We start from the raw sequence: 12,896 nt of genomic DNA on the forward strand, positions 1-12,896 counted from the left end.
TAAGGCCGTTCGACGTCAGCAGTCCGATCGCGATATAGACGGGGTAAATAAATATATATAAATATATGTATAAATGTATAGCTAAAAAGGGGCGGAAGGGGGAGGGGAGGGGAGGGATTGGAGGGGAGAGTTTGTAGGGCGTGCACTCTGGGGTTCAAATGCTGCAACGATCCGTTGTGGAATCCTAATTATATGTGCTATATACGTATATTGCCCACGTACATACACGAAAAATATATGCAGGCCGATTTTTTAATGGCTGTGAAATTTATGTTCTACGATATTTGATTCCAAAAACAAATGTGTAAAAAGCCGCCAACGCTTTAGACCGTCCATATGGCTATATACTTATGATCTAGTTATGTGCGTGTGCCACATACAGGATGCCGCATCTCGCTCTGGCCAAAATGGAAAATTGGAAAATTCGGAAAACTGGGTGTCACAGTGTGCGTGCGTACAAGTTTATGTTTCAGCTGCAGCCCACCTGAAAAATGCCCAACCCCACCCAGCACCCACCACCCACTTGTTGCCACATCGGCCAGCGATATCGCCGGCCTCCTTGCACCCATGCGAAAGCTATATGCTATATAGAAAGGCGATCGGTGTGTGCGTGGAAATGGCTTTTCCGCGAACGCGACGAAAAATTCTTTAACATAACGTGTAGCAGCGCTTTTCATCGTCAGTCTGTTTAGTCGAACCGCAGCATTCGCTCCTACAACGTCAGCTGCTCGGACTTCAATTCAATTTGTTTTTCTCCCTAAGTAAGTTTTTTTTTTCTGTTTCTGCTCTACTGCTGCTTCACATCTCCTTCTACTGCTGCATCATCAAGAAAGAACAAAAACCAAAAAATATAAAATAGTGTGTCTAAAAAACAAAAAGTTAACAAAAAAAAAAAAAGAAAAGATAACCAAATCCTTTGGGAATGAACCACGAACCAAAAATCAACAATATAAAAGCCACAAATTGGAAAACTTTAGTGTTATATAAGATCCTTTTTTTTAAATTTTTTTAAAGTGAAATCAACGAATGAATAGTGTGATAAAATGATTTGAAAGCCAGAAACAAAACTCTAAAACATTTCAATCCATTTATTTTTTTCAAAAATATTTTTTTTAACTTTTTTTTGATGGCTAAAGGCTAAAAATAAATTGAACAAATTCGCCCAGGCAATGGCAACGACAACAACAATATTCAACAGCAACTACAACAACAGGATCAGCAGCAGCAACAACAACAACAAACAAAACCAACAACAATGCCATACATATATATATATATACATACATAAATATATTCAACCAATTCTCGATGTGTTATATGATCTGAGAGGAAAAGTTCTTTAATTTTTTTGTTTCAACCAATTTTAAAAATAAATTCGTTTTGTATGGGTGTGCGTATGTGTGTGTGTGTTACCTTGGCAAAATGTCCAAGACACACACACACACATGCAAGCAGGGTACAAACTTTTTTCTACAGCTTTCGGCGCAGGCGCCAAATCAGATATTAGAGATATATATATCGGAAAGAGACGGAACTATTGCCACCCACACACGATCGCTGGGAAATAGATTTCTGGAGATTTTTGGAATATGTAGGACTATAAATGGAAACGGATGGGTTAATAGAGAGAAAGAGCTGGGAAAGAGTGTGTACAAGTATAGGGTTGAATGGGGTGCAAATATTTGTTGAACATTAAAAACGATAAATGTGAAAGTAGAATAATATTAAACAGGAAGTTGGTTTTTTTTTTCATTTCATGAACTTGAAAATAGAAATAAGTTAAAAAGAACGAGAGAAAAAGGATATAAATGTAAAAAGTAATTAGTTTTTGTATATAACTGTTTATAGTGAAAGTCAGTATCTGTAGGTTGATCTAATGATAACTTTTAAAATCTTTTCTACATCTGATTAATCGGATGATCTATTCACTAGTAACTTTGAGGTTAAAATAACAAAGGGGAGATATAAAAATTATTTAGAGGCTAAATTAATATTCTTCAGAGAAAATTAACTTCACAGTTACATTTTCTTTATCGCCAAACAACTCCCTAAAACTGACCCAGTTTGTCTGCGGCTAAAAATAAATCTCAGAAAATGCATTTTCAAACAAAAATGCATAAAAATTAAGGAAATCTCGCAAAGATTATGAAATTATAGACAGTTTTGCATAGTCAAATATATATAATGTCATGGCATAATAATTGGCATATATATATGCGATCTATGAATGGTATTTGATTTTATTTTGCTTTTCTTTTCACACAAGCAAGTCCAATAAACATATATATATATAATTCGAAAGCTTTTCTAGATTTAGTGCCAAGGTAAAAAAATACAACATTTTCAAAAAAGGCTTTCGCCGAAGCTTTTCGGATGTTTCGGAAGCTTTCGGCTTTCGGGAAATTCAATACGTGCCCCAATGTCTATTTTTAATTTAGAAAAATCGGAGGAAAAAGGAAAACCACCGATATACATAGACTTTGGCCCTCTTTCTCGCACACATAGATATGGATGTAGATAAAGATAGCATAGAAAATTAAATAATTTTAGAGCGAAGCGTACGGAATTCGTTGTTGTTTTGCTTTTTTGTTTTTTTTTTTGGATTGTGGAAGATTATGATGTGAGAACGAGACATTGTTGCCGGCTATATAAAGACAGGTCTCCCTGCCTACATATTCACAGCATATATATCCCTGAACAAACGTTTATATAGGGGACAGATCCGTCTAATTATAGAGTTGTAGCAAGGCAATCAAAGGCGCTTGTTTGTTGTTTTTGCTGCTGAAGGTACAGTGAAACTCTGAAGAAAAAAGAAGATGTGGACAATTTTAAATTAACATTATCATATCATTTAAAGCCTTTTTAATCTTCAAATAAATACAATGTTGGTGATGCTGTTGAATAATAATAATAATAATAAAAAATGTGATTAAAATAGTAGTGGCATATATATATTGGAAATTATTATAATACGTTTTTAACAGTGTAGAGAGATGGACTATTTTTGCAAATTTAAAAATTAAATCAATCATAAACTTTGGCATAAAATATCAACTCCATAGACAAATCTAAAATATGGAAATTGCTTTGTCATAAAAAATTTAGACTGTGACTAAATGCAAACTTTCTCCTTTTCTCGTTGCAGGTTTTTTCAACCCTAAACCGTAGCCATGTCCGACGATGAAGAGTACACGTAAGTAGAACCAATGCTAAAGAGAACGCGATGCAAATATTAAGTATACGACGCATAAGACCGCGAAAATGATTTAAAAGTGTGTAAATGTAAAAGTAAATTGTAAACTGTAAAATTTAAATTAAGTAAAGTAGCAAAGCTAAAGAGAAGTATTCGAAGGTCTCGTTTGAACCCTTGTTCTAATACTAACTAATTCAGCGACCAGATTTTTGTAAAAGAATTTTTGTAATCACGTTTACCAGTGGCACCTATTTTGATCTGTACTCCTTTCTGTCTATTTCCACGCATTTCTCACCCCCGAACCGAATCCAAAACCGAAACCGAACCACGATCCCAAACCACTACAACCACCACCACAAACCCATGAATCTGTTCGATCAACCGCTAATGTTGTCGTTTCGTTTCTTTTGAAATCAACAACTAATAACAATCAACAACTATTCAACAACAACCACACGACAATTCAACAACAATTCAACAATATCACCTCTGCACCCGTGTGCCGTGTGTATCCCTGCACTTTCACTCAAAAAAAAAAAAAACACCATATCCAAAAATCAAAAAACCAAAAAAATATATAAAACAAAAATTCGTTTAATTACGAACTCGAAAGCAGCTCCGAGGAGGAGGAGGTTGTCGAGGAGACCCGCGAGGAGACGTAAGTACATTTTTGTTGCCAATTTTTGTCGACATCTTTTGTTGGTTTTGGTGCAGCAGCCTAAAGAACTCGATTGGTGTTCACTTATGTCTATATATTTTTTTTATGTCATAACTATAACCAATTTTTTGATTTTTTTCGAAACCGAAACCTTGCCCCGCCCCCCTCTTTCTTTTTTTTTCCAAATTTTCTATATGTGTTGTATTTTGTCAATGTTTGCGAAAAAAAAAAACACTTTTATAAATTTTGTAGAAATATGTATTCCCCCCAAAAAAAAAAGAAAAACCTGAAACCTGAAACCAACCCAACAATTCTGTTTTGTGTACTCGTCTGTAAATAATTTTATTTGTTTATTAATTGTATAATTATGATTTTATTTTCTGTTCTGTGTACATTTTTGTTATTTCTTTTGGTTTTTGTTTTCAATGTGTTGTTGTGTGTGTCTATAAAAACCGAAATTGAAATTACAATAAGAAGTATAAAATCACAAAACCAGTATCTGATAATTGTACAAAATTTACTAATGGAACCCGAGAGCAAAAACCCCACCCACCCACAGTTCACACCCACACCCACTCAAGCAGCGAGTTCATAGTTCCATATACCTTCCCCCGAAAACCTAGCGAAAAATTGGCAAATTGTGTATATAAAAGCTGTGTGTATCCTCCACCACTCACATATGTATACAGCTGTGTTCAAAATAATAGTAGTGGATCTTTGAAAATACCAAAAAGTAACATACTTCAAAATTATTTCTAGCACAAAACCAAAGAATACTAAAATGTATGGCAAAATTAATACGATTTATAAAACATAAAAAAATAGTCCTAAAAAGCATTTGGCAAAATAAGATTATGAAATTGGTTAATAAATATTTTAAGTGCACTACTATTTTGAACGCAGCCGGTTTTTTAGTGTATATTTTTGTATCACTTGTAACACGTCTTTTGTCTATCTGTCTTTCTATTTTTACCATCGTATCTCCCGACTCCCCACAAGATAATATATTTCCAAAGCCGTAAAACGCAATTTCTAAATTCTAAAAAAAAAGACTTTTGACAAAAAGTTAACTTTCCGCCTATCGCTGGCCTGGCTTAGCAAAAATGTTGTCGCCTTTAAGATTTGGAAATCAATGATATCAACTATGTTTATCTCTCTCTTTCTCTCTTCCATCTCTTTTTGATCTCGTTCTTGTTGCAGGAAGTAAGTAAATTGAGTGAGAAACCAATGAAAAGAAGAAAGAAAGACCTATAAAAATTCCAAATATCTGTATAAAAGTTTTTTTTTTCCAAATTACTCTTTGCCTGTCCCAAAAACTGTATGCTCGTTTTCCAATTTCCGAAAAAAACAAACAAATTTGTGAAAAATTACCGAAGTTTTTGTATGTACATTTCTGCTCCATATGCATCAGAGAACCAGTTCCAGTTCCAGAACCAGCTCCAGTACCAGTTCCAGTTCATACTGTACAAAGATTCGTTGCTTGGAATCATTTTTGAGTTTTCTTTAGAACAACAACCAACCAGAAAACAACAAACAAAACCAAACAAAAAACAATTACGTACCTACCATTACAAAATTAATTATTCTGTTCAACCTTTTATGCAAATATCTCTCTATATATATTTTCCATCTTATCTTCTTCTTTCATTTCGTTTACCAAAAAAAAAAACAAAACAACAAACAAACCAAACTATTTTGCAAATGAATTTTTTAAAACAACAAATCGTTTTTCTCTTTCTTTTCAACGTTCCTTTTTGTTTGAAAACTGAAATAACGAAAACAATCGCATTTTGTATGAACTTTTCGAACCGAAACCCACAACAAAAAATCAATCAATCAATCGAAACCATCGTGAATTTGTCAATTTTTGAAACACAAAACCAATATATATATATATATTATATAAATAAAAATATCACCACCTCCATGTTTGTTGCCACCTCAATGCCTCACGTATAGAAAACCACCTCAGACACCAGCCGAGTAAGTCTATGTACAAAAAACAAATGTGAACAACAAATGAAACCAGAATGCTAACCAAGACTAAACCCCTAGTGTTATGTTAAGATCGTCCCCCGATTAATCCGCCTGTTCGTGTTAGTAAACCATTTAAAAAAACAAAACATAAATTAAAAAAAAAAAAACTATTTCTAAGGTGTAAACTGTACCTCTGTAGCAAGCACTACTCAAACACAAACTCTTACTCACCATAACTCACCACTCCAGTGCCATCGAGCAATCCCAATCTTTTTGGTGTGTTTCTGTTCTGTTTCTGTTTTTTTTTTATAACTAGAGTAGTATTGCCATACGTAGAATGTAGAAATCTAATGCTTTCTCACATCAGCACTTTGGTGGCTACTAATTGTAAAAACAACTCTTTGACTTTCGGAACCAAATCGAACCAAATAATATAAATATAATCACAAAACAAAAAAAAAACAGGCCGTAAGAAATTCCGTCAAAATTCTGTAATTAATTTTAGTACCTAGAAATTATTCGTAGTACTAGTGGCTATCGAAAAACAAACAAAGAAAAAGAGTGCTGCTCGACAGATTGAACTAATAAAGTGTTTTCTCATTCCCGAACCTAAACAACCGAAACGAACCGATCCGATCATCAGAGGAGAGGGCGACCCAGAGTTCATCAAGCGTCAGGACCAGAAGCGCTCCGACCTCGATGATCAGCTGAAAGAATACATCACCGAGTGGCGCAAACAGAGATCCAAGGAGGAGGATGAGCTGAAGAAGCTGAAGGAGAAGCAGGCCAAGCGCAAGGTCACCCGCGCCGAGGAGGAGCAGAAGATGGCCCAGCGCAAGAAGGAGGAGGAGGAGCGCCGTGTCCGCGAAGCCGAGGAGAAGAAGCAGCGCGAGATCGAGGAGAAGCGCATGCGTCTCGAGGAGGCCGAGAAGAAGCGTCAGGCGATGCTGCAGGCCATGAAGGACAAGGACAAGAAGGGCCCCAACTTCACCATTGCCAAGAAGGATGCAGGCGTGGTAATTATATGAGATTCCATCAATGCCGGCTGCTGATACGCCACCGTTCTCCCCAAACAAACCCCCCACCCCGCCCCATCTGTCTCTCTCTTTCTTTCTTCCCGTTTTTGTTTTCTTCTTTTTTTGATTTCTTTTTGATTCCATATGTTCACCCACACAACCAACCACCCACAACCCATCGTACCCATCGATTTCCATCAATCGCATTAATCGTCGGTTTTTTAACTCATCGATCATTTGTTATCGTTAATCGTTTGTGTTGCGCCTAAATCGAACATCCACGAACAACCGTCAATCGTTTGTGTTCGACTACATCGATCATTGTATTTGATTTCATATAAAATTCACGATCGTTAATCGTTTGTGTTTGCATAAATCGATCATATTGACATTTCTCAATCGTTAATCGCCTAAAAATATGCCTCTAAAAACACTACACTTCAAATGTGAAACTGAAACAACAAAACACCATTTTGTTTTCTTTTTTCTTTTACACAACACAACACAACAAACAAACAAACAACACACGCATGCACACACACAAACCAAACCAAACAAACAAACAAACAAAAAACACGAACAAACAAATTGCCACTCTTTTTGCGCTCTTTTCTCTGTGTGTGTCTATCTCTCTCACTGTTTGTCTCTCTCACCACGTTTGTACCGCACGTACCGCAAATCAAATCTCAAAAATCCGAAACCAACCAAAACACGAAAAATAAAAACACAACGAAATGTGTCTGCATTGCAATAAAAAAAATCAACTAAAAATAAATATTAAAAATGCATCCTGCGCAAAAATCAATTCGAACCACAAAAAAAAAAAAACGAAAAAAAAAAATTCGCCACATGAAACAAAAAATAGTTGGGACTCTCGTCCGCCGCCATGGAACGCAACAAGACTAAGGAACAGTTGGAGGAGGAGAAGAAGATCTCGCTGTCGTTCCGCATCAAGCCCTTGGCCATCGAAGGATTCGGCGAGTCCAAGCTGCGCGAGAAGGCCCAGGAGCTGTGGGAGCTCATTGTCAAATTGGAAACTGAGAAGTATGACTTGGAAGAAAGGCAGAAACGTCAGGACTACGATGTGAGTACCGGAATAGCCTTCATTATCCTAGACATCCCCATTTTGACAGCCATCTTCCACCTGACAGTTGAAAGAGTTGAAGGAAAGACAGAAGCAACAGCTCAGGCACAAAGCCTTGAAGAAGGGTCTCGACCCAGAAGCTTTGACTGGCAAATACCCGGTAAGAACATCACTCAAATATCGCAATCCCAGCTAACCTGTGGTACTCTGATTGCAGCCCAAGATTCAAGTCGCCTCCAAGTATGAGCGACGTGTGGACACCCGCTCATATGACGACAAGAAGAAGCTCTTCGAGGGTGTAAGTATTTGGTTTCCTTTTCTCCAAAGGCCAACAATGCTTGGGTTTTTTTTTTGTTTCGGTTGTAAAACTCTCTCAATATTGTACGCACCTATATAGGGCTATAATACGGTCTATGCGGAAACCTTAGAAAAGACCTGGCAAGAAAGACAGGAAAGATTTACTCAGCGCACAAAATGTAAGCGTCCGCTGGGCCCTCCATGTCTACATGTCTCTCACTCTTTCTATCTATCTATCTATCTATTGTTTTATGTTTATGTCATAAACTATGTTTTCTGTTTGTTCCACTACTACCGAAAGTACAGTCACGTCAAGGGGTTAGGCGTTCGAAAAACTACTAAAGTAGAGTCACGTCAAAGGGCGGGGAATTCGCAACACTACTTGAAAGTACAGTCACGTCAAAGCGTGGCGAATTCGCAACACTACGTGGAAGTACAGTCACGTCAAAGGATTGGGAATTTGACATAGGAGCTTGGGGGCTATTCATAGGCCATTTCGAGGGCTGACAACCAGTAACGCACCTAACGTCTACTCTCTTTTTTATCTCTTTCTATGTTTTATGTACTATTTTTCATAATTGCCAACTGTACACAACTTGTACCGTGCTCATTATTAAATCACCCATCAAAACACGATCAAAACACTATGACACACACAGGGCTGGGATGCCATCACCAAGGACTCGAACGAGAAGATCTGGAACGAGAAGAAGGAGCAATACACCGGCCGTCAAAAATGTATGTACTGTAGATCGGATAGCTAGGGATGTACTCTATAGCTGGGGATCAACTATGTATGACCCTGTAAATGGACGACAACAACAGAACAACATTCATCAATTTGTTCATTGTCGTGCTGTGTTCTTGTTTCTTTGTTTTTGTTACTCTTTTGAAGTCCCCTTTCAAGATACCCCATTTGAGTATATATATAAAATCGTTAATCGTTCCGATATCTTTTATCCATATCTATATAGCCAAACTGCCAAAGTGGTTCGGCGAGCGACCAGGCAAGAAGGCCGGTGAGCCCGAGACACCCGAGGGCGAGGAGGACGCCAAGGCCGATGAGGACATCGTCGAGGATGATGAGGAGGTCGAGGAGGAGGTCGTCGAGGAGGATGACGAGGAGGCCGAGGAGGATGAGGAGGAGGAGGAGGAGGAAGAGGAGGAGGAAGAGGAGGAGGAAGAGGAAGAGGAGGAGGAAGAGGAGGAGGAAGAGGAGGAGGAGGAATAGACCAATCCACCCAACCACTCTTACGGCCCGCCCTCGCGCACCACCACTTTCCTTCACCACTTTTCGTAAAAACAAACACTCTACATTTAAATACCAAAGCCAAACAATTTTAATAAAAGTAAAAGAATGAACTAAATAGTTATGATATATCTTAGCTTATTCGCCAAACAACTTGCTATTCAAAATCAAAAAACTCAACATCTTTTTTATTGAATCGAGAAATGTAAGATTTCTTTAAAATAAAACATCAAAACCAACACCAACTAAGTGAAATACTAGCAAAACCAAAACCAAAAACAACCAACAAACAAAAAAGCGAAACAATCAAGATATTAAAGTGTGTTATGGCATCATATCTATGAACAATTCCTGTTGTTTGTGTGCATGTTTGTGTGTATCGATCGGGTTTCCAAATTGGCGTTGATATAGTGGGGAAATATGCACTCAATGGAGGTTTACTGTAATATTCAAAGCAAGAATGCTTGGGGGTTTAGGTTTATAAAAAAAACTGATGTCATGATATATAGTATATTTCCAATGGACTCGGTTTTTTAAGACTAGAACCGATTTTACGCCTAAGTATGCTCGGAATTGGACATTCTAAGATCAATTAAGGAATGAAAAAATTATATTATATTTCATATATCATAAATTTTAAACCACTGTGGACGCCAGTTCAGGTAGTAACGATGCGCACTAAATAAAAAAAAACTGCCGTGAAAGTGCAATCGTCACCACGCAGTACAAGTAATGACGATACGTACCAAATAAAAAATGCTGTGATGGTCCCATCGAAATATATTGAAAGTGCGATAGTCACCACTTTCAAACCTCGTTAAAAGATGATTAAATAAAATTGTGTTGATAAGTTTTCAACTACTAATTTAAAATCCAAATTTTGAAACAAACCTAAAAATGTTCCCCATTTGTTTAAAAACGAAGTAAATAAAACTAATTCGGTTGCATACTTTTATATTTATGTTTAACTTTTATTGTTTCCTCATTTGATTTATTTCAGTTTTTTTTCTTGTATTGTATAATTTCGTATATATATATATTTATTTATTATATTGATTTTTCATTTATCTGTTGCCAGGATGTAGTTATCAATACAATATTGTACAATTTTCTTAGGCTACAAACTGCACACAGAAAATGTCTTGTGATTAGAATTAATTCGTTTCCATATCTGATCTTTGCAGCGTACAGTTAACCTATTTTCGTGGATTACAATTGGCTAAATACGTTTCGTTATGGTTTCATGGATTTAGGGATCGACGGGTGGGTATAATTTTGGGGTTGCTGGGAGGGTGCAGTGTATAGTGTGTAGTGTAATTTATAATTCCTTTGAGCTCTGATTGTCTGTCAGCTGCAAGTAGATCGTTAGTTTCTTAACATCGGCATTCGGATTCCTGTCCTAACTGCAGCAATTCCACAACAACAAAAAATTTACAATATATGTATATGGTACATGTACTATATATTTAGAGAGTTATACATAATACATAAATACAGGGGTAAAACTGAGAAAAAAAATGCATCTTAAGAGCTAGCAAAAATAGTTTACGTTTCACATTTACCACATTTATATTTATATATAGTGCACATACTCAATGCAATTCCCAATCACAAAACTGCATAATTTTGTGATTGCAACCCACTCTGTGACTACAGAAAAACACATTTATATAAACTTTTCTCCCTTCTGTTTGACTTTCGTTTTCATTTTCATAAAATTCTCTTAGCTATTAGCGAGCAAGCCGGATTTCTCGTCGTCGCCATCAAATAAACTTCAATTTCCTCTAAGCAATCGTTTTTTCTTAATTATTGTCAGCAATTCTCATTACATTTCTTTGAAATAAAACACAAAAACAAACGTTCGGAAAGTTTTCTTTGAGCGCAAAGCCAATGGCAAGTAAGTACTACATAATTTCGCCATCCAGTTCGCACACACACAGCAGTTAGGACGGACAAGGCTCGTGTGTCTGTGTGAGTGTCTGTCTGTGTGCAAGGATCCGGCCTTGGCAAAAAAAAAGTTATGATTATAACTAGAAAACAACTCACTTCAAATTCAAATGACTGAGTGAGCTGGAGATGTTATGAAATTTAAGCACAGTGTGTACAGTAAGTTCAAAAGGTGTCAAATGTCCTTATTAAGTACAGTCTGTTAAAAAGCATGTGAGTTCGCTCTTTGATTTAACTTAAAGGTCCTTAATTTACCATGTCCATTTGAATTTGAAGTAAATTTCCTAGAACAAATGTTTTAGCTTAGCTAACTTCGTTTATTAATCCCTCACATGCACGCACACGTAAACATTTAAAATCTATTTTAACTTTCATATACATTTAGACATTCAGTTGAAGTTATACATTTATATATTTATATGTTTTTATTAAATTGGTTTTCTTTACATTCAGTCAATTTATTGCAACACAAAAAAAAAGTTTACAAAAAATTTATTTTTTCTACACTAGTTCACGTCTTTTTTCTTTTGTCATCAGCAGCAAATATTTCATATGCGGTTATGATTATTAAACTAAACACCTTAAAAGCTCTTTTCGTTTAAAATTCAACACTTCTAAATTGGTTTCGTTTTGTATCGCTCTACCGTTTTGCAAACTATAAACAGTGCTTAAGGTTCTAGTTTTATGTATTCCATATATAAACCTATATAGATTCCTAGAGCCCAATGACAAAGTTCAGCTAGAGATTCGTTTGATAAGTGGGAAGCATAATTTAAATATTTATAGTTTATATACACAATTAACGATACAATAAAAAAAAAGAGTTTCTAAGTGATAAACCGACACGAGTCTCTCAAAAAACATTCGTACAAAAAAGGCTTAAAAAAGACATCTTAACTAAATGAAAAAGTTCAGATTTAAATCGTAGAGGAGGTCGGTGAGTGCCTGCAATGACTTTCAATTGCAATTACGCCTTGTTCTTTCTTCAGCTTCTTATGGTGGCTTTCCTATTTTGCTTTTTTTTGCAACACATTCATTAAGATTTGGACACACAGTGCGTTTCTTGACTGTAAGACGAAAGGGGAAGGGGTGAATGCCAACCGTTTGATTAAAAGTAAGACTATCAGATATAAGTCTCATTTAAATTATAGCATAAATCGCATTAAATCAGAGCTCCAACTAAATTATGTTAATGCAATATTTCAATTAAGTAGCTTATCAACTGAATACGATTAGCCGGTAATTAAGGTAGTAGATATTGCAATGACAAACGAAGCAAATGAAGTGATTCACTGCACAATAAATTAAATAATTTAACGCCCAGCCCACATTAAGGTAAATCCAGTTAGGAGACATTAAGGCATAAATTAAATTAATATGGATTTAAGGGTGCGGTTGGCTTTTAAATTGGCATTTCTCCCTGCAACTTTAAGTCTTTTCGTCACGAAACGTTCTGTGCTTAAGTTTTAACTACG

At 36.1% G+C, this 12,896-nt stretch overlaps 1 protein-coding gene across 17 annotated transcripts; it reads left to right on the forward strand.

The window, feature by feature from the left end:
- Positions 1-609: 609 nt before the first annotated feature.
- On the forward strand, positions 610-9,756 carry LOC128264616 (troponin T, skeletal muscle). Of its 17 annotated transcripts, none has more exons than XM_053000194.1 (10): positions 610-761; positions 3,146-3,193; positions 3,807-3,851; positions 5,811-5,834; positions 6,472-6,844; positions 7,710-7,928; positions 7,996-8,088; positions 8,146-8,226; positions 8,326-8,404; positions 9,200-9,756. In XM_053000194.1, exons 2-10 carry the CDS (start codon positions 3,171-3,173, stop codon positions 9,454-9,456), a joined length of 1,194 nt encoding a protein of 397 aa, XP_052856154.1. In that variant the 5' UTR covers positions 610-761; positions 3,146-3,170; the 3' UTR covers positions 9,457-9,756. The 17 variants fall into 17 exon arrangements, with proteins under 17 accessions (XP_052856154.1, XP_052856153.1, XP_052856157.1 ...); XM_053000193.1 differs by lacking the exon at positions 8,326-8,404 and adding an exon at positions 8,885-8,963; XM_053000197.1 differs by having other exon boundaries at positions 6,472-6,841.
- The last annotated feature ends 3,140 nt before the right edge of the window (positions 9,757-12,896 follow it).

The sequence above is a fragment of the Drosophila gunungcola genome, unplaced genomic scaffold (assembly GCF_025200985.1).
Source record: "Drosophila gunungcola strain Sukarami unplaced genomic scaffold, Dgunungcola_SK_2 000075F, whole genome shotgun sequence".
NCBI classification, from domain to species: domain Eukaryota; kingdom Metazoa; phylum Arthropoda; class Insecta; order Diptera; family Drosophilidae; genus Drosophila; species Drosophila gunungcola.

What these genes read in the sequence shown, in the direction of transcription:
- LOC128264616 (XM_053000194.1), top strand. Translation starts at nt 3,171, where the DNA reads ATGTCCGACGATGAAGAGTACAC. An exon ending in AGAAACGTCAGGACTACGAT is followed by an intron (nt 7,929 to 7,995) that starts GTGAGTACCGGA and finishes TCCACCTGACAG; the next exon opens with TTGAAAGAGTTGAAGGAAAG. An exon ending in AGAAGAAGCTCTTCGAGGGT is followed by an intron (nt 8,227 to 8,325) that starts GTAAGTATTTGG and finishes GCACCTATATAG; the next exon opens with GGCTATAATACGGTCTATGC.